This window comes from Otolemur garnettii, unplaced genomic scaffold (genome assembly GCF_000181295.1).
Source record: "Otolemur garnettii isolate 467f Iridium unplaced genomic scaffold, OtoGar3 scaffold00115, whole genome shotgun sequence".
Classification (NCBI taxonomy): domain Eukaryota; kingdom Metazoa; phylum Chordata; class Mammalia; order Primates; family Galagidae; genus Otolemur; species Otolemur garnettii.
Genome location: NW_003852510.1, coordinates 6,292,854 through 6,311,453, shown reverse-complemented (window position 1 = coordinate 6,311,453; position 18,600 = coordinate 6,292,854). Strand labels below are relative to the sequence as shown.

The window sequence follows — 18,600 nt, the reverse complement described above, 5'->3', positions numbered from 1 at the left end:
TGGGGGGTGATGCCTGTGGCTCAAAGGAGTAGGGCATTGGCCCCATGTATGAAGGTGGTAGGTTCAAACCTAGCCCTGGCCAAAACCTGGAAAAAAAAAAAAAAAAAAAAAAATCAAGTACCTCCTTTTGGGCAGCGCCTATGACCCAAAGGAGTAAGGCACCGGCCCCATATGCCGGAAGTGGTGGGTTCAAACCCAGCCCCGGCCAAAAACTGTAAAAAAAGAAAAAAAAAAAAGTTAAATGGGAAAGAGGCAAGAGACTATAGTCTGTATATAAAATAATTTGGTGTGAACCTACCATTCAACCTCCCTCAATCTGACCTCCTCCCCCAATTCTATGAAATCAGCAGGGTACAATGAAATTACCACATTGTACCCCATAAATGCATTAGTGTATTAAAAAAAAGTCATTTTCTTTTTCAAAAAAATAAATAAAATAGTTTACTTATAGTTTTGTATAAGGAACATGGTGCTTTTGTTATTGAAAAATAAATTTTATTTGCTATAAAAATAATTTAAATAAGGTATATTTAAGGACATGCTCTATAACCCTATGTGGAGAAGTTTTATACAATCCACTGCTTTTTCCCTCTTTGTGGGAGATAGATATTTCTTGCCAATCACAAATTTTATAGTTTTGTTGAGTATTATAAAGTCAAGCATATAGCCTAATTTAGATTTCTGTTTCTATAATAGTGATTGCATTTTTATATATATAAAATAAAATAGATATTTCTTGCCAATCACAAATTTTGTAGTTTTTGTTGAATGTTATAAAGTCAAGCAAATAGACTAATTTAGATTTCTGTTTATATAATAGTGATTGCTTCAATTAAAAAAAACAACCATTTAACAGCATCTTTTCAATGATCCACTTGCTGGCAACTCTCAATAGAGTGTGTGGATTGCACTGTCACTGGTCCTTCAAGTAGAGTGTGTGCATGTACTTTTGCTGCAGGGAAAGGATGGAATGAGTATCCTGTTTGTGTTGTACTAACAGGTGGACCCAGGTAAACCAAGACATTGCAGACCGGTTGCAGAAGGCCCAGAGCCTGCTTCAGCTCTGGGAAGCGTATAACACTGCTCACTCGGAAGCCAGAGCACGGCTGGAGCAGCAGGAGGCAAAGTCTCAACAGCTTGCAAACATCAACATGTCTGGAAACAACCTGGCAGAGATCCTTCCCCCAGCCCTGCAGGACACAAAGGTGAATACAAAGCCCATTTGGAAGACTAAGGTCAAAAAAGCCCAATAGACAGGGATGAGCAGACCACAGGACAGAGAGGTCCGTCAGGACAGGTGCCACGACTGAGCTGTGTGGGTTTGAGAGGACCAGGTAGCTGCTCAGCGGCTGGGTCAGCAGGACCTGACACTGTCTCCTTCCAGGTCTACCCTTTCATTGGAGCAGCTAAATCTCTAAATTAAAAGTCTTCTATGAAGTCTGAAGTAAACAAGCCAAAATGTCTTAACTGATTGTGATCATCTAAGGATGATACATGCTGAATCTCCATTTTGACAGTGATAATGGACTTGGCACCTTTTCTGTGGGGATAGTGATTTTTAGAATATGTTTTAAAATGCCCAGAAAGTGAATACTGTTTAGTTTTCAACTGGATGAATAGATGCATTTTGTATCTTCTAGTACTATAGGTTAAATCAAAAAGTAGTAACCAATTTGATTAGGGAGACAAGAATCCAACAGATTGGCTCAGTGCCTATAGCTCAGTGGCTAGGGCGCCAGCCACGTACACTGGAGCTGGCAGGTTCGAACCCAGCCCAGGCCTGCCAAACAACGACAATTACAACCAAAAAATAGCCCAGCATCGTGCTGGGGGCCTGTGGTCCCAGCTACTTGGGAGGCTGAGGTAAGAGAATCGCTCAAGCCCAAGAGTTTGAGGTTGCCGTGAGCTGTGACACCACGGTACGCTACCAAGGGTGACATAGTAAGACTCTGTCTCAAAAAAAAAAAAAAAAAGAAAAGAAGCCAACAGATTTGATCGCATCTCTGATTTACATTTACCTGAGCTGTTGTTTAAAAACAAAATAACCCAGAAATTTCACTCATGCAGTAATTCCCAAGTAGCCCCACAATCAGCTTGATTAATAAGATTCTATAGTTTCTGCAAGTGAATCCATTTGTATCAGAAATTCTATGGCAGGAGGGTTGCATTGATTCTCGAAGTGGTATGAAAACAGATCCTTAAAGTGTTAGATAATTAGAAATATAAGCACGTGAATCTACCCAGGGTACCTCCGGTTTCTGTAGACCAGAAGCCTCGACTGTATTGGACATTGGTGAGTTTTAGCTCTAAACTGACAGATTGCCAAACAGCACCAGGCATGTCCATCATTTTAAGAAAGCTCAGCCACTCTGGAGGCTGGAATGGGAGGATCACTTGATTTCAGGAGTTTGAGACCAGCCTAAGCAAAAGTGAGACCCAACCTCCACTAAAAATGGAAAAATTAGTGGAATGTGGTGGCCAGTGCCTGTAGTCCCAGCTACTCAGTAGGCTGAGGCAGGAGGATCACTTGAGCCCAGGGTTTTGAGGTTGCTTTGAGCTGGGCTGACACCATGAAACTTTAGTCTGAACAATAGAGTGAAGCTCTGTCTCAAAAAAAAAAAAAAAAGAAAGAAAGAAAGAAAAGAAAGAAAGAAAGCTTAACCTTTTCAGCTATTTAAAATAAACTGTAGCAAAAAGCCACGCCCACAATTTCAGGAAACAAATTCTCCTAGGTGTTGCTGAAGCAGGCAGGGATGGGGGATGGTGGTGAGGAAGGAGGAAGGCATGTTTTGTGATCCCTTTTTCTTCTCCAGGAGCTGCAGCATGATGTGCAGAAGACAAAAGAATCCTTTCTCCAAAATTCCCCTCTTCTGGAACAGCTCCCACAACCCACAGAGTCTGGCACACACATGTTCCTCCCTGGTCACCTGCACTTCCTCCAGAGGGCTACTCATTTGGAAAAGATGCTGCTTATGAAAGCAAATGAGTTTGAGGTTCATCTTATTTTTCCATTCAAATAGTCTCAGACACTCGTGTACCACCCTATGAAGTAGGGTGTAAGTGCTCTGGGGACTGCTCTTTGAGGAAAGCACAGGCTGGGTCTCCCCAGACATATATGATCTGAGTTTCAATCACATGGGTAGGCTTTTAGGAACCATTTCTTTTTTATTGAACGTATCAGTTTAAGAAGTGATATATGAGGTCAGACAATTAATGAACTCATCCTAGAAAAAGTGCAAATGCCTCATTGCTAAATATCACTTTGGTCACCTTCAAAGTACTCCCTTTGCTCATCTAGTGACTATAGTGATATTCAGCAATGAGATATTTAGCACTTTTCCTGGGATGAGTTGTCTGACCTTGTATGTATTACATTTCATACATCGTTCAGATCTCACAGTCATTTGGATTTCCAAGTGGGGTAATTGAGTCGTAGAATTAGTTGCTGAGAGCATGTCTGTTTGTTGTATTCTTTATTCCCTTTGTAAAAAGCCGTTAGTGACTAGGCACAGTGACTCATGCCTGTAATCCCTGTACCCTGGGAGGCCAAGGTGGTTGGATCCCTTGAGCAAGGAGTTCAAGACAAGCCTGAGCAAAAGTGAGACTTGTCTACTAAAAATAGAAAAATTAGCCAGATATTGTGGCAAGTGCCTACAGTCTCAGCTACTGGGAAGGCCGAGGCAGGAGGATCACTTGAACTCGGGAGTCTGGGGGTGCAATGAGCTAGGCTGACACCATGGTACTGTTTCCTGGACAGCAGAGTGAGACTCTGTCTCAAAAAAAAAAAAAAAAGCTGTTAATGCATAAGCTGTCACTACATATAAGGCCACAGGGCTGTAATATCCCATCTCAGCAGGAAAAAGAGTGTTTAACCAGTGGGGCTGAGAAAGCCAAGTACTCTCTAACCTTCCTCTGTGTGGTCCTCTCCAGCAGGTCACCTGTGTATCTGGGAAGGCTCAAAGGCACAGAGAGAAACCCAAGGGGTTTCTGAATATTTATCTGTGAATATTTGAGATAATAATGAGCTGCTGGGGACTGAAAACAACTTGAACTTTTACCAGCTCCCAAGATTGTGCTTCATTCTGTTTTATATGCACTTAAAAATAGTTTCCAACAAAAATTTCTCTTGTTCTAGTTTGTTCTCTCACAGTTTAAGGATTTTGGGGACCAGCTGGAGTCTTTAAAAGATCTTATCAGGCATGAAGAAGAGAATTTGGATAGACTCTACCAGCAAGAAAAAGAAGAAAATCCTGACTCATTCCTGGTATTGCCATCTTTCCTAAGGGCTTAGACTCACCATAAGCTAAGAATAATCTAATTACTGTTAGGTTATAGAATCTGTTTGCATCACGTAACTCTTAAGCACAGTCATTTATATGCTATTTTCCCTAAGGTCTGGAAAAAGTAGGACAATGTAGGGATCTGTTTTAGTAATATGCCAGAGTAATTTTTTAGTAGAATTTTTTTATCTTGATATCTTTACTAATTAGCATCAGTGAACCAGAATAACCTAGGGAATTGACTATTGTGATTAATTGAATTTTTCTGACTCTTTTAATATCAAAAGTAAAGCACCCTATTTTTTGCATTTTTCCTTCATTACCTTAGTGAATGTAGTTTAGTAAATAGAGACAAATGAAAGAAATAATTCTAGATCTTACAACTCCTAAGAATCAATATCCTTAACCTAGATCAGCAGACAGCAAACTGTAGCACTCTGCCCAAATCCAAGTCCACCACCAATTCTGTCAATAAAATTTTGTCATAACACAGCCGTGCCATGCCCTTTTATCTGTGAGCATTTTCACGCTTCAAGAGCAGCATTGAATAGTTGTTACAGAGACTGTATGGCCCACAACAGCCTAGAATAGTTATGATCTCGCCCTTTATAGAAAAAGTGTGCTGACCCTGACCTAGAATATTACTGCAGAGTTCTATAGTGATAAGTTGGATGTTGTTAAGGATGTTTGCTCGAGATATTGTTAAGCTAGAGGCTATGACTGAAATATCTTTTGGAAAAATTTTTTTGATGACTTTGCTCTCTTTTGGTTTCACATTCTTTGAAAATATGGGTGTTCAAATACCATGCTTTGCTAGTGTTATTTTAAAGATCACGTTTTCATTGTTCTTTGTTTGACCTGTTGAAGATCAAGTTGTTGGCATAGCAAATGGTCCAGAAGTTGTCCTTTTTCTTTAAAAGCCCATTTTCTATGTTCTTCAAAGACAAAATCTGAGATCACTTTCTGTTTCCTGGGTTGTTTAGGGTTAGTCATGTGTACAGGTTGGTGTTCTAGAAAATGTATAGCATCAAGAGAGCTGAGTGCAGGCCCAGCTCTGGCACCGTCTGTCTGTCATTTACCTGTCGAGGCCCAGTTTTCTTCATCTTTGGGATAAAGAGGGCTTTTTATCATCTAGACGTCTTATGGGCACTAAAAATCTGTACTCTAATTTTTATTTTTTAAATAGAATCATGTGCTGGCACTGTCAGCCCAATCACCTGCTATTGAACATTTGAATGAAGTGAGCCTCAAGCTCCCACTTAGTGACGTAGCTGTGAAGACATTGCAGAATATGAACCGGCAGTGGATCCGGGCCACGGCCACAGCACTGGAGCGGTGCAGGTCAGAACATCCCATCTCTCCTAGTAAAATTACTAGCTTTAGCTCAGGAATGTCATGGTCATATGGATGTGTTTTGTTTGTTTTAAACTTCTGTGTAGTGAGCTTCAGGGAATTGGATTGAATGAAAAGTTTCTGTATTGCTGTGAAAAGTGGGTCCAACTTCTGGAGAAGACAGAAGAGACACTCAAAGTGAATATTGCCGGCAGCCTTCCTGCTCTGTTGGAGCAGCAGAAAACCTATGAGGTAAACTTGTGTTCTCCGCCACCCTTGCTTCACTCACCTTGGGGCAGGAGTCAGGGGAAGGTAGATTTAAATAAATAGAGAGAGTACCTACTGATTTCTAAATACAGAATGGACATCTTTAAGCAGATTCAGTTGTCAGTTGATTATAAATTCTCACATTTTACAAATTTCATTGTTTTGTTGCACTGCTCTATTTTGTTGATGACAGCATCTAGATTTTCTGCAGTTCACGGAAGCTTCTTGTGCAGCTTTGCTACCAAAAGCGCATTAAAGTCCTCTCACTCATCCTTGCATTTTCACTGAATAATTCTCTACAGTGTTGAAATACCTGGTGTCGTTATAATTTCAGCACTAATCATTTCACAGAGGAGTTTCTCCCATTCTTATGCTGATAAATATTTGAAAATATTCCTGGTGATTATAGATGGACCCCACAGTTAAAATGTGTCCATGAGGCCGGGTACAGTGGCTCATTCCTATAATCCCAGCACTCTGGAAGGCCGAGATAGGTGGATTGCTTGAGTTCAGGAGTTTGAGACCAGCCTGAGTGAGAGTGAGACCCCATCTCTACTAAAACTAGAAAAACTAGCCAAGCATTGTGGTAGGTGCCTGTAGTCCCAGCTACTCAGGAGGCTGAGGCAGGAGGATCACTTGAGCCCAGGAATTTGAGGTGCTGTGGGCTATGGTGCCACAGCACTCTACCTCAGGTGACAGAAGGAGACTCTGTCTCAAAAAAATAATAATAAAATTAAGGCTCGGCACCTGTGGCTCAAGCGGCTAAGGCACCAGCCACATACATCTGAGCTGGTGGGTTCAATCCAGCCTGGGCCCACCAAACAACAATGATGGCTGCAACAAAAAATAGCTAGATGTTGTGGCGGGCACCTATAGTCCCAGCCACCCACTTGGGAGGTGGAGACAGGAGAATCGCTTGAGCCCAGGAGTTGAAGGTTGCTGTGAGCTGTGATACCATGGCACTCTACCCAGGGCAACAGCTTGAGGCTCTGTCTTAAAAAATTAAATTAAATTAAATTAAAACAAAGTGTCTGTGATTCGTTTACCAAATTTTTTTAATATAAACTGATTTAAGTCTATATTATTCCATTAACATCATACAAAGAAATTGGTTCTGCCAAAAAGCAGAGTGACCTCATTAGTGAACCTCTTTGTACCTTAGTTTCCTCTCCTCAAGTGGATACATAATGGTAATGAACTCAAGTCCTGAGATTGAGAAATAACAAGATGATATGCGTTGTTCACAGTGTCTAGCAAATAATGCCCAATAAATGGGAGTTAGATGTAGTTATTATTAGACCTGTCTGCTTCTAAGATTATATTCACAGGTGAGATTGATGTGATAGTTGAACATTTTTTTGCATTTTGGCTCAAATAATTTAAAAAGTAATCATTCCTTCTCCTCTGTGAGCTTAGATTTTAATAGGAAATCTAAGTTCCAGATTCATAAAATGATGTTTTATATTTGAACTCATATACAGATGTTAGAAGCAGAACTTTCTATAAACCAAACAATTGCTGATTCTTACATCACCCAGTCCTTACAACTCCTGGACACAACAGAAATAGAGAAGAGGTAAGCTGCCTGGGGCTCCTGAAGGTTCTGGGTACTGGAGGGCAGTGCAGGTGGGCGGGGCAGGCCTTCCTCCATGGCGCCGCACACTTTGCAGCCACACTGGGTGATAGACCGCCAGGGGGCCACCTCCTGCCTGTGTATTAGGAGCAGGTCTTGCCATGTAGCCATTCACGGGTAGCTCTCTTCTCTGTGGCAGCGTATGGGTTAGCAGTCCGTAAGCTTTTGAAACTGCCCACATAAGTGTAGTAAACTAAGTTTTTAACCCCACATGATTCTTCTGTAGTATGTTTCTCTCTCTGTCCTCATCCTTACGACATTTTGCTATTTAAAAAATAATTTTTAAAGTACGTCTATTCCCAGCAGGTCGTTGTGTCCTTGTAGTAAAAGAAGGAACTTGTCCCCATGCTGTGTGCCTGGGGTTAGGACCACTAGGTGGTGACATTCAGCTGAGCAGAGCTCCTGCTGCCAGCCTGCCAGTGACAAGGGAGCTGCTCATGCAGCTAGAACACGTGGCAGGTAGCCTGGAGGTGCCCCGTCCACTTAAATACTTTTTAAATGTCCTGATAAGGTACTGGGTTTCTTCCACATCACCACCCATAAACCTCTGAATCTTCTTTCAGCATAATTTCCTAGCTCTGAAGTAACAAATCCAAGCTGATCCCAGAAGGATAAGCGCATTTCAGTGTGACCAGTATGGCAAAAAAGCATGACTTACCCATAATAAAGACCTTATTCCTCACATGAGGGGTATTAGTTATCTGGAAGAGAACTAGCTGAGTAGTTGCAATAAACATGCTCTTCATTACTAAAGTTATGTCAAGTCCATGCTCAAGTAATCAATAGCATTACAAGGCACCTACCTGTCCATATGTCTCCCGCTGATCCAATTTCTAGTTTTACATGCAGCATTTGGCATAATGGAACAGCTTCCGTTTGTTTAAGGGAATGGCTGTCATGTGTGCTGGCAAAATACCAGGTTACATGCAAATAGTGTCTGCCAAGCCCCTTTTACCAACCTGCATGTTTGTAGGCTCTCCCCCCCGCCCACAGCTTCCATCATAGTTAAGTTGAAAAGTGCTCAGGTTTTCAGAAGTAAGGGGGGGTTCCATGTAAACTGTACATATAAATGGTGAGTCTGAGTTTCTATGCCCTATTGATAGTTATTTTTTCTATATGTTTATGTCAAGATTCTCTAACCATCTGGTTTTCCCCAGACCAGAATTTGTTTCAGAATTCTCAAAGCTGGCAGACCGGTGGCAGAGCGCTGCCCAGGGGGTTCGGCAGAGGAAGGGAGACATTGCCGGACTGGTGAGGCAGTGGCGATACTTCACCACATCTGTGGAGGACTTGTTACGCTTCCTCACTGATGCCAGCCACCTGCTGTGCGCAGTGGAGGGCCAGGATCGCCACAGCCTCTACCAAATCAGAAGTCTGATCCATGAACTAAAGGTAGGATGGGCATTGGAGCAGTCTGAGAGCCACAGGGCGGTTGTTACTGACAAGACGTTTGGTCTCCTCTGGTGTTATGTTTTTTATGATGTTGTGATCCAAGCACAGCCTGTTCCCTAGCTTATTGAGTCAGAGACCCATCTTATGCTTCATGCAGGAACAGTGAGGCTCGACATGGAGTCGAGAGAAACGACTGGATTAGAAGAAGTCTGGGGTGACAGACTCACACCACCACCAAGCACTGATTAATGTATAAAATTGACCACCCCCATAGTAATTTACAGCAGCAGTCCTGCTCACTCTTGAAGGGCAAATTCATCCAGGCAACAAAGATTTCCATCAGGAAATTGCTTGATGAGCACAGGATTAGAGGAAGTAGTTGGACATGTTCCATGTAGCTCTAGAGGCACTCTTCACCAAAAGTGAACAGCTGAACAAAACACCACCCTCTGAAGTCCTGGGCTCTCCTCACTCATTTATCCGGTCATCAAATATTAACTGAGTGCCCTCTCTGTGTCAGTCTCTATCCTAAGTGCATATTCTGTGGAGTAAGGAGAAGATCTCCACTCTCATAGGGCAATCAGACAACTTAGTAAATAAATAGGAAAATGTACTCAAACAAATGTAGGAATCCCTGCATCTCACCACGTACCAGCAGTCAGATTCTCTCTCAGTTCTAGGTGTGACAGGGCACCGTTAGGTGGTTCTGCTTAGGTTGGGCACCTCAGACAGTTCAGGGAGGTGGTGGCTAGGGCACATGTCATCTGCAGAATCACTCACTCTTCGTGGCTTGCCCTTTAGGCTGGAAAGATTCAGACAGCCAGGAGCTGGGATAACTCGGGCTCCTTGGGTGTCTTTCACTATGTCTTGCCACTTAGGGGCTTCCATGGCCAGACTTCTTAAGTGACTCATAGCTTCCAACCCTCATGTCCCAAGAACAAGTCATATGGCCATTTAGATCCAGCCTCAGGATTCACATACCTCACTTCCGGCCATGCTTTAATAATCAAGGCCAACAAATTCAAGAGGAAGGGACAGAGACCTCACTGATAAAGAGTGCCATGGTTCTGGAAGAACATGTGAGCCTGAGAATATTGTTATGGCCATTTTATGAGAAGAGCAGTTTGCCATACTTAGGAAGCTTTTTCAGTGTTCTGGAGAGTTGTTATGATGGCTAAGGTAAGGGTGATCTCAGTGGAGGTTAAAAAGGATATTTTTGCAGGTAGAGTTTATAAGACTCACTAACAGTTTGAATGTGGCTAGTGAAGAAGAAGCCAAACCAAGGGGGAGTCCAGGTTTTGGCTGGAGCATTTGGTGTGTAGTTTAAGGCTGCCATATGAGGGAAGACTCAGAGAACACCAGGTCTTCTATCCAGGTGTCCAAGACCAGCAACTCATACGCTGGAAAGATGGCGTGTGGAGTGAGCATGGTCGCTGAGTTGCTGTCTCTTACTGGAGTGTGTCTCCTGACGGCAAATCCCGCTGTCCCCTTTGTATCTGTACAATCTCAAGTCTTCTCCGAAATACCTTTGTAAATTAGTGCTCTGTTGTTGTCAGCTTCCATTTTGGGAAATGCCTACGTTATGTTTTCCTTGAGAAATTTGAAGATGAAGGAACTCACAGTTAGAACAGTTTTCTGTTTAATTTTTTTCCCCAGAAACCAAATGCTTTTGGAACTATGAATCAACTAAAAAGTTCTTACTTCATTTTCGTATTATAAATAGCTAGTTTAAATCTCTTTTAAGCATGCCTATGGGACATTTAAATAGAATTGTTTAAAGTGTGTGTGCCTTTAGTGCATACATTGGTGGATATGTTTATGTGCCCATAATAACCTTAAATATTTCTCTGTGTATCTAATCATTACACTAAGGATCTCATCTTGCCAACCTTTGGCAATTATTTTAAGAACACCTCATTTGGTAGTATGCTTGTCTGCTTGATGTAAAACATGACCTTGTGATGTGAATGAGTGTGTGTGTCTGCATTCTGGCCGTATTTGTCCAATGTGTATCTATTTTAACACTTAAGAAAAGCTCTGATGGAAACATAAATAAACATACACAATCATATTTTAATCACAGTAGAAACTCAAGCAGATCACCTGGGGTTTTTTTGTTTGTTTGTTTAGAATAAAGAAATCCACTTTCAGAGATGGCAGACTACCTATTCACTGACCTTGGAAACTGGGGAAAAGTTACTGCACACAACTAACCTGGAATGTAAAGAGTCAGTTGACAAGAGCATCCGTCAACTTCGAGACCAGTGGAACAACACAGAGCTCCAGCTAGCAGAGATGATCAAGCAGTTCCAGAGCATTGCAGAGGTAAGCTCACCACTGACTGCTCCACTTGTTACGTTCAAATTCCGTACATGAGATTTTTGTTTGCTGTGTGGAAGTGGCTATAATTTTAGGAAATCACAATATCATAAGTTTGCCAACTCAGGTTCTACTAATCCATGAGTTGTGCCAGTTAATGTGGTAAAATAATAATTCAGCAGAACAAAAAGCTCAATGTTAAGTACAAAAACATATGAGAGTCTACTTAGATATTTAATTTTGTGTGTGTGTGTGTGAGAACCATGGACTTGGGATAAGGTGTTTATTTTTCCGTGATCAGTGGAAGTTTGATACACAAAGCTAATGTTCTCCATGTAACTAAGGTTATAATATATGAAAACAAACACAGGGATACTGTATTTTCTGCTAACATCAGAGATTGCATCTTTCCACATAAATGAATTTCCCAGATACTTTATACCTTTCACAACCAAAATGTTTGATTTTTGAGTCATTACTGGGAAAAATCATTATTGCTTTGTTATGCAAGTTTTTCTCAAGGATTGTGGGCTGCACTAAACTTGTAGGCCACCTTGCCCTGCTGTGCTCTTTGAGTTCTGAAGTGGCTTTTGTGGTCTTCCTTTCTTTCTTCTTAGTGTTAAGCTGTCTATTTTTAGTTTCTCTGAGCTCATTTGCTCCTTATAACCCACTCTCCTCTGTAATCTGTTTTGATGTAACTGAGACTGCCAGAGATATTTTTCTGAATTAAGAGTAAATACCTGCTGAGTTAGGGCCTGAGCTTCTCTCCTGTGAATAAATATCTAAATTTGATATAAGGACTGTTAGAAATTCATTAACCAGAAAACATTTGTTGGGCATCTGCCCTGTTTGTAAAGCATAAAGTAAATGCATGTAACAGTTTAGTGAGAGAGATAAGGACTCAAAGTTATGCTTCTCTCTTTGCTTTCTTTCTTTCTTTCTTTCTTTCTTTTTTTTTTTTTTGAGACAGTCTGACTCTGTCACATTGGGTAGAGTATGGTGGCATCATAGCTCACAGCAACCTCAAACTCTTGAGCTCCAGCAATCCTTTTGCCTTAGCCTCCCAAGTAGCTAGGACTATAGGTATCCACCACAATGCCCCACTAGTTTTTCTACTTTCTTTTTTTTTTTCAGTTTTTGGCCGGGTCTGGGTTTGAACCTGTCACCTCCGGTATATGGGACTGGCGCCCTACCCTTTTGAGCCACAGGCACTGCCCTAGTTTTTCTACTTTTATATATTTTTTGAATGTTGATAGAAGCTTTATTCATAATCATCCCAAACTAGAAATGACCAAATATCCCTCAGCTAGGAATGGGCACACAAACTGTCATACGTCCATTTAAAAGGAGTAGATTACTGACATATGCAAAATAGTTGAGTCTCAAAAGCATCATGCCAGCTCAGAGGCCAGACTCAAAAGATTATACACTATATGAGTCCAGGTTACTGCAAAAACAAAATTTAAGGATAACAAACAGCCTAGTGATTACCAAGGGCTAGGGGTGAAGATAGGGGTTTAACTACAAAAGAGCACAGTGTAACTTTGGTGGATAATGGAACTGTTCTGTATTTTAGTGTGGTTAACTGTATACATTTGTCAAAACTTGCAGACCTAACTGGGTCTTGCTCTTGCTCAGGGTGGTCTCAAATTCCTGAGTTCAGGCAATCTTCCTGCCTCGGCCTCCCAGAGAAGTAGTATTACAGATATGAGCCACTGCACTCTGCCTCTTTGCTTTCTTCTTAGTTGAGTTCCAGATAGACATGTGAGGTGTTAACAGAGAATTAGGCCAACCCAAGCATGTTTAGATGTAGCTGTACTGAGAAACAGAATAGTGCTTCATTGTGTGTGTGTCTACTTTAATAACCTTAGCAGTAGAAACTTATCCTAACAAATCAAATACAAGTACCCTAAACTTGAAAATACAGGCAGCTATTGCTCAGTAGTGCAAAGGTTTGAGGAAGAAAGATGGTCATCACTCCGCTGGGCTTTTCACTTCATGTCCTTGGGTCAGTCATTTTTCTCTGAAACTTAGTTTTCCTATTTTAAATGTGATAATACTTGCCCAGGCCATCTCCTAAGGTTATTATAATGAGTTAATAAAGCTGAAAATACTTAGTAGCCAAGGTGTAGAAAGGGGCAGAGAATCAGCAGTGGGGTGACATTGGAAAAGAAGGCAAAGAGGGTCGTTGAATGCTTTTGCTTTATGCACAGCATACTCCCCAAGACTGACAGTGTTAGCAGTCAGTCCTTACAGTAGTTTTTCAGGGGTGAACTCTTCAGAAATTTAAAGTAGAAATATGACTGGTTATGGCCAGGTACAGTGGCTCACCACTGTAATCCTAGTACTCTGGGAGACTGAGGCTGGTGGATCACCTGAGCTTAGGAGTTCAAGACCAGCTTGAGCAAGAGCCAGACCCTGTCTCTAATAAAAATAGAACAACTAGCTGGCATTGTGGTGGGTACCTATTGTCCCAGCGACTTGGGAGGCTGAGACAAGAGGATCTCTTGAGGTTGCTGTGAGTGAGGCTAAATCTACGGCACTCTATCCAGGGCAAGAGAGTTAAGACTCTGTCTCAAAAAAAAAAAAAAAAAAAAAGAAAGAAAGAAAGGTTGGTTAGATGAGAGACATGAGCAGAAAGGAAAAAATAGTTCCCAGCAGAAGCCAACTCAGTGGTTGAAGCGAGCCGTGAGTCCAGCTTCACAGCAGCACCGCAGCACCAGTCATGTTGTGTCCTTGCTCTCTTCCGGACTATGGTTTACTCAAGACAAGAAACTGGGTTTCTGATTTGTAAAAACGTGTTTCCAGAAAAGATCACGTGGATTAAACGAGGTGTTCTATGTCTACGATCCATTCTGATGAGAAAAGTACTTACCCATTCTAATACTGTTTTCAAATAGACCTGGGACCAGTGTGAAAAAAAAATCAAGGTGTTGAAAAGCAGGCTGCAAGTTTTAAAGGCACAAAGTAAAGATCCTCTTCCAGAACTTCATGAGGACCTCCATAATGAAAAAGACCTGATTAAGGTATTGAAAGCTGAACTTGTGGTCAAGATAATCACGTAACTGCTTTCTGTATACTTGAAGTACTTAATTTGCTCGTTTCCGTATTGAGACTGAATTTTCATGTTGGGTTTTTCCAACCTAGCATAACATCCTGATCTCTTAAGGAATTAGAATTGATCCCTTTTCTGACCCTTGTTGGAAAATGAGAAAGACTTCTACAAAAGTTCACTCGTTAGCCTCCTGGGGATTTTCTTCAGATCATTTCTCTGTCTGTTCCTCTTTTGTCATATAGGATGTGGCCTCTAAGATTTCCATAAGAGCTGTTCCCTTATCAAATGACCTTGTCTTTAAAAATAAAGTCCGACTAAAGAATTTGTTTTTTTAAAGCCAGCAGGTTGCATTTTTTTGCTGAAGTATAACATTTTTATAAAACCTTCCAAACTATATTCTGCCTAATTGAATCAGTGGCAAAACTTCCTGGACATTTTAGACCTTTGCAGAAGACAGACAGACTTATGGATAGGAATTCCCAGGTCGGAAACTCCTTGAATCTCTTTCCTATCTGCAGATTTGATGTTTAAAAAACATTGAGCGCCTGTTGGAATGGTCTTTTAATTTTTTTTTCTTTGTTCAGTGACTTCAACAAATTAGGAAGGAATGGATAGTCTCATACTTCAAGCTGTGCCAGAAATTAGTGTCTTTTCTCCTTACACCTTTTGTTGTTGTTGTTGTTGTGAATATTTCAAATGTGTTAAAAGGCACTACAAATAATATGACAAACTGCCATGAAATCATTGCCCTGCTGAATAAATGAAACATGACAAAGAGTGGTCAGGTGCCCTGTGTGAGCTCCAACGCACTTCCTTTCCCAGATGGGTTTACAGCCTTGAATTTGGTGTTCATATTTATGCATTTCCTCATGGTTTTAATAAATGTGTGTAGTTCTCAGTGAAATACAGAAGCATTTTCTGTTTTTAAACTTTATACAAGCAGATACTATATAGCACATAGAATGTAACTTTTCTCCTTCATTATGATTTGTTTTCTTTTTTCTTCTTCTTTTTTTTTTTTTTTTTTTAAGACAGAGTCTCCCTGTATTGCCCTGGGTAAAGTGCAATGGAGTCATCGTATCTCATTGCAACCTAGAATGCCTGGGCTGAAGTGATCCTCCTACCCTCAGTCTCCCAAGTATCTGGGACTACAGGTGCCTACCTCTATGCCCAAGCAATGTTTCTCCCTATTTTTTGCAGAGATGTGGTCTTGTTATGTTGCTCAGGTTGGTCTCAAACTTCTAGCCTCAAGCAATCCTCCTGCCTCAGCCTCCCAAAACTCTGGGATTACACATGTGATGGTTATGATTTTGAATCACCAGTGTTTATATCTGTAGCTCATCCATTCTTACTGCTGCATAGTCTGCCTTATAGGAATAGAAAACATTTATACTCCCTTCTCCAGTCACTTGGTATTGTCAGATGGTTCCAGCTTTTTCTCATCTGACAGGTGTGAGAAAGTATCTCATCAGAATTTACTAGTCAGCTGAGCATTTTTCAGTTTTATTGCCCTTCTGGAAATTGCCTATTTATATCTTTTACTGATTTTCCTATTGGGCTATTTATCTTTTTCTTACTGATTTGAAGAAACCACTTATTTATTGTAAATATTACCCTGCTGTTGAGTGTATATATTGCAAACATCTTCTCCTATCCTAGAGTTTTGGGGGTTTTTTTGTTTTATTTTTTTTTATTGAATGATAACTGTGTACATTAATGCACTTCTGGGGTACAGTGTGGTGTTTTCACACACAATCTGAAACACTTCCATCAAACTGGTTAACATAGCCTTCATGTCATTTTCTTAGTTATTGTGTTAAAACGTTCATATTCTACTCATAGAAAGATTCACTTGTATCCTTGTAAGATAAACCACAGAAGTGAATATCCGAGAGTTTTTTCCCCTACTTTTTCTCAGTGTTGCTGACTCAACAGAGGATATTTTTGGGATTTTAATATAGGTGAATTTATCAATATCATCCTGTGTGATTTGTGCTGTTTCCTTTGGGAACTCTCCATATTAAAGTTTCACATTTTACTTTTTATGTTTATATCTTTATTCACTGAAGAAGAGATTTTTGTATGAGTTTTAAAGCAAAGATCCGTTTTTAAAATTTTATCCATGTGGATAACTAATTGTCCTTGTGCCTGTTTATTGAATGTCAGAAATCCAGTTTCCATATATGCAAGATTTGTTTCTTGGTTCTCTACCCTGTTCTATTGGTCTGTTTATCTTGGCTTTAATAACATGATACCTTGATTACTGTGCTTCATTGTAAGAAATCTTAATTTTAGGTGTGATAATACCTTGTTTTCCCACAGTAATATAGGTATTTTAGGTTTTTTGCTCTTCCACAACTTTTAGAAGCACCTGGTTAAACTATGAAAAGTCCCAAAGTTCCAAAGAGTCTTAATGGAATTGCATTTAATTTTTTTTTTTTTTTTTTTTTTTTTAGATAGAGCCTCTCTCTGTCGCCCTGGGTAGAGTGCGGTGGAGTCACAGCTCACAGTAACCTCAAACTCTTGGGCTTAAGCAATTCTCTTGCCTCAGCCTCCTAATGGCTGGGACTATAGGTGCCTGCCACAACACCTGGCTTTTTTTTTGTTATTGTTATTGTTTAGCAGGCCCTGGCCAGGTTTGAACTCACCAGCCCCAGTGCATGTGGCTGGTACCCTAACCACTGAGCATGGGCACAGAGCCTGCGTTGAATTTATAGATTAATTTGGGGAAAAAAAATATGAGTACTCCTGCTCACAAATACAGTATATTTTTCCTATTGGTCATATCTAATAGTTTTATACATCTTTTGTTGGGTTCATTTCTTAGTGTGATATTTTTGAAACTATTGAAAATACTGCCTTTTTCTAATTATATTTTGTGATTGATTACAGTTGGTGCCTAGAAATGCAATTGATTTTTATATATTTATCTTACATTCAACAATTTTGCTAATCTCTTTGGTTATTTCCAATAATTTGTTTATATATTCTTTGGGGGCAGTTGTCATCTGTAAATAATGACAATCGTTTTTCCTTTTAATCCTGTGTTTTTTCCCTGTTCTTCGCACACTGGTCAGTCCCTCCAGGAGTGTGTTGAGTAGAAGCATGATAGCTGGCTGCTTCTTGCCAGTCCTGATTTTAAAGGAGATGATTTTAACATTTCACCATTCAGTAGAATTTTTGCTGGTGATATGTCAGTCAATGTCTATTTTAGGTTAAGAAAGTTACTATCCCTATTATTCAGGTTTTTACCATCTCTACATGTTAGGTTTAGATCAAGACTTTGGTAACAAATGAGAGAAACTGGAGTCACACCCTCAGCTGATAGAGAAAGTTCCCCTCCATGAAGTCTGGAAACCTGTGCAGAATGTGAAATGTGGGCCTTGAAGAGTCATGATTTTTCTCGAGCTTCACATTTCTCAGTTTCCAGTGGGATCCTTTTGGCTTTCCTAGCCTCAGTACCCTGTCTATCAGTGGAAAGAATCTGGCAGTGGCAAAGAGCATTAAGTTCCTTCTACCAATGACCATATTCCAGAAAGATCCCTAGTAACCTGAACAGCCTATCTGTGACAGTGAGTATATCATCACAGATCCACTGGGGGACAACATGCTAGTCACCTGCCCAGGCTCAGCTTTCTTTTCCTCTTTGTAAAACTGTGTTCCCATTACAGCCAGTTTGATGGATTGAATAACTGAGTGGTTGGTTGGTAGGTAGGTAGGATAGATAGAATTTATTTTTATATATATTTTTATATATTCTAACATCACTGTTGTAAAAATTGCCACAGTGGATATCTGTGTTCATAAAACTTGTTGAAACCTTGAGTCCTTTGGGACAGTTTTAATTTTTGAATAAGTAATTTAGTCACTTGTTTCAATATTCAAAAGGTGCAAAGCTTTTGATAAACTTTTCTCTTATGATTTCTTCTCCTCAGAAGCAATCAGTATTGCAAAGTTGTTGTGTATTCTCTCAAAGATGTACCCAGCATACAGGCCAACATTTACTTCCATGCGTATTCTTTCGTTAGTCTTCTTTTTGCCCAGTTGGCAGTATGGAGAAATGGGACTTGACAATGCCTCTGGTGTTTGAGTCCAAAGGCTTAACTGCGGCTCTGCTGTTGTGGAGAAGACAGTCAAGGCCTGCGCAGGGCACTGCTCTATGCACTCAGATAGCTGGAAGGTTCTCATACCGTTACATGGACAATTGGAAATGTGTAGGCAATTTATCTGGTTAAGTGAAGATACAGGAAACTTATCTGGCTGACTTATTCTCCTTTGCAGTCAGTTTGGTAACAAATCTAGGGTATTTTTTTTTTTTTTTT

At 40.5% G+C, this 18,600-nt stretch overlaps 1 protein-coding gene across 2 annotated transcripts in view; it reads left to right on the top strand.

Moving 5' to 3' along the window:
* The window catches only part of SYNE2 (spectrin repeat containing nuclear envelope protein 2), a 387,860-nt gene that overhangs the window by 322,760 nt on the left and 46,500 nt on the right, over positions 1–18,600 (top strand). For both annotated transcript variants that reach the window (XM_023517601.1, XM_023517602.1), the window contains 9 exons: positions 1,001–1,205; positions 2,814–2,993; positions 4,136–4,264; positions 5,467–5,621; positions 5,720–5,864; positions 7,361–7,455; positions 8,670–8,904; positions 11,035–11,229; positions 14,124–14,249. In XM_023517601.1, coding sequence (XP_023373369.1) covers positions 1,001–1,205; positions 2,814–2,993; positions 4,136–4,264; positions 5,467–5,621; positions 5,720–5,864; positions 7,361–7,455; positions 8,670–8,904; positions 11,035–11,229; positions 14,124–14,249 — 1,465 coding nt within the window. The remainder of the gene's footprint in view (positions 1–1,000; positions 1,206–2,813; positions 2,994–4,135; positions 4,265–5,466; positions 5,622–5,719; positions 5,865–7,360; positions 7,456–8,669; positions 8,905–11,034; positions 11,230–14,123; positions 14,250–18,600) is intronic.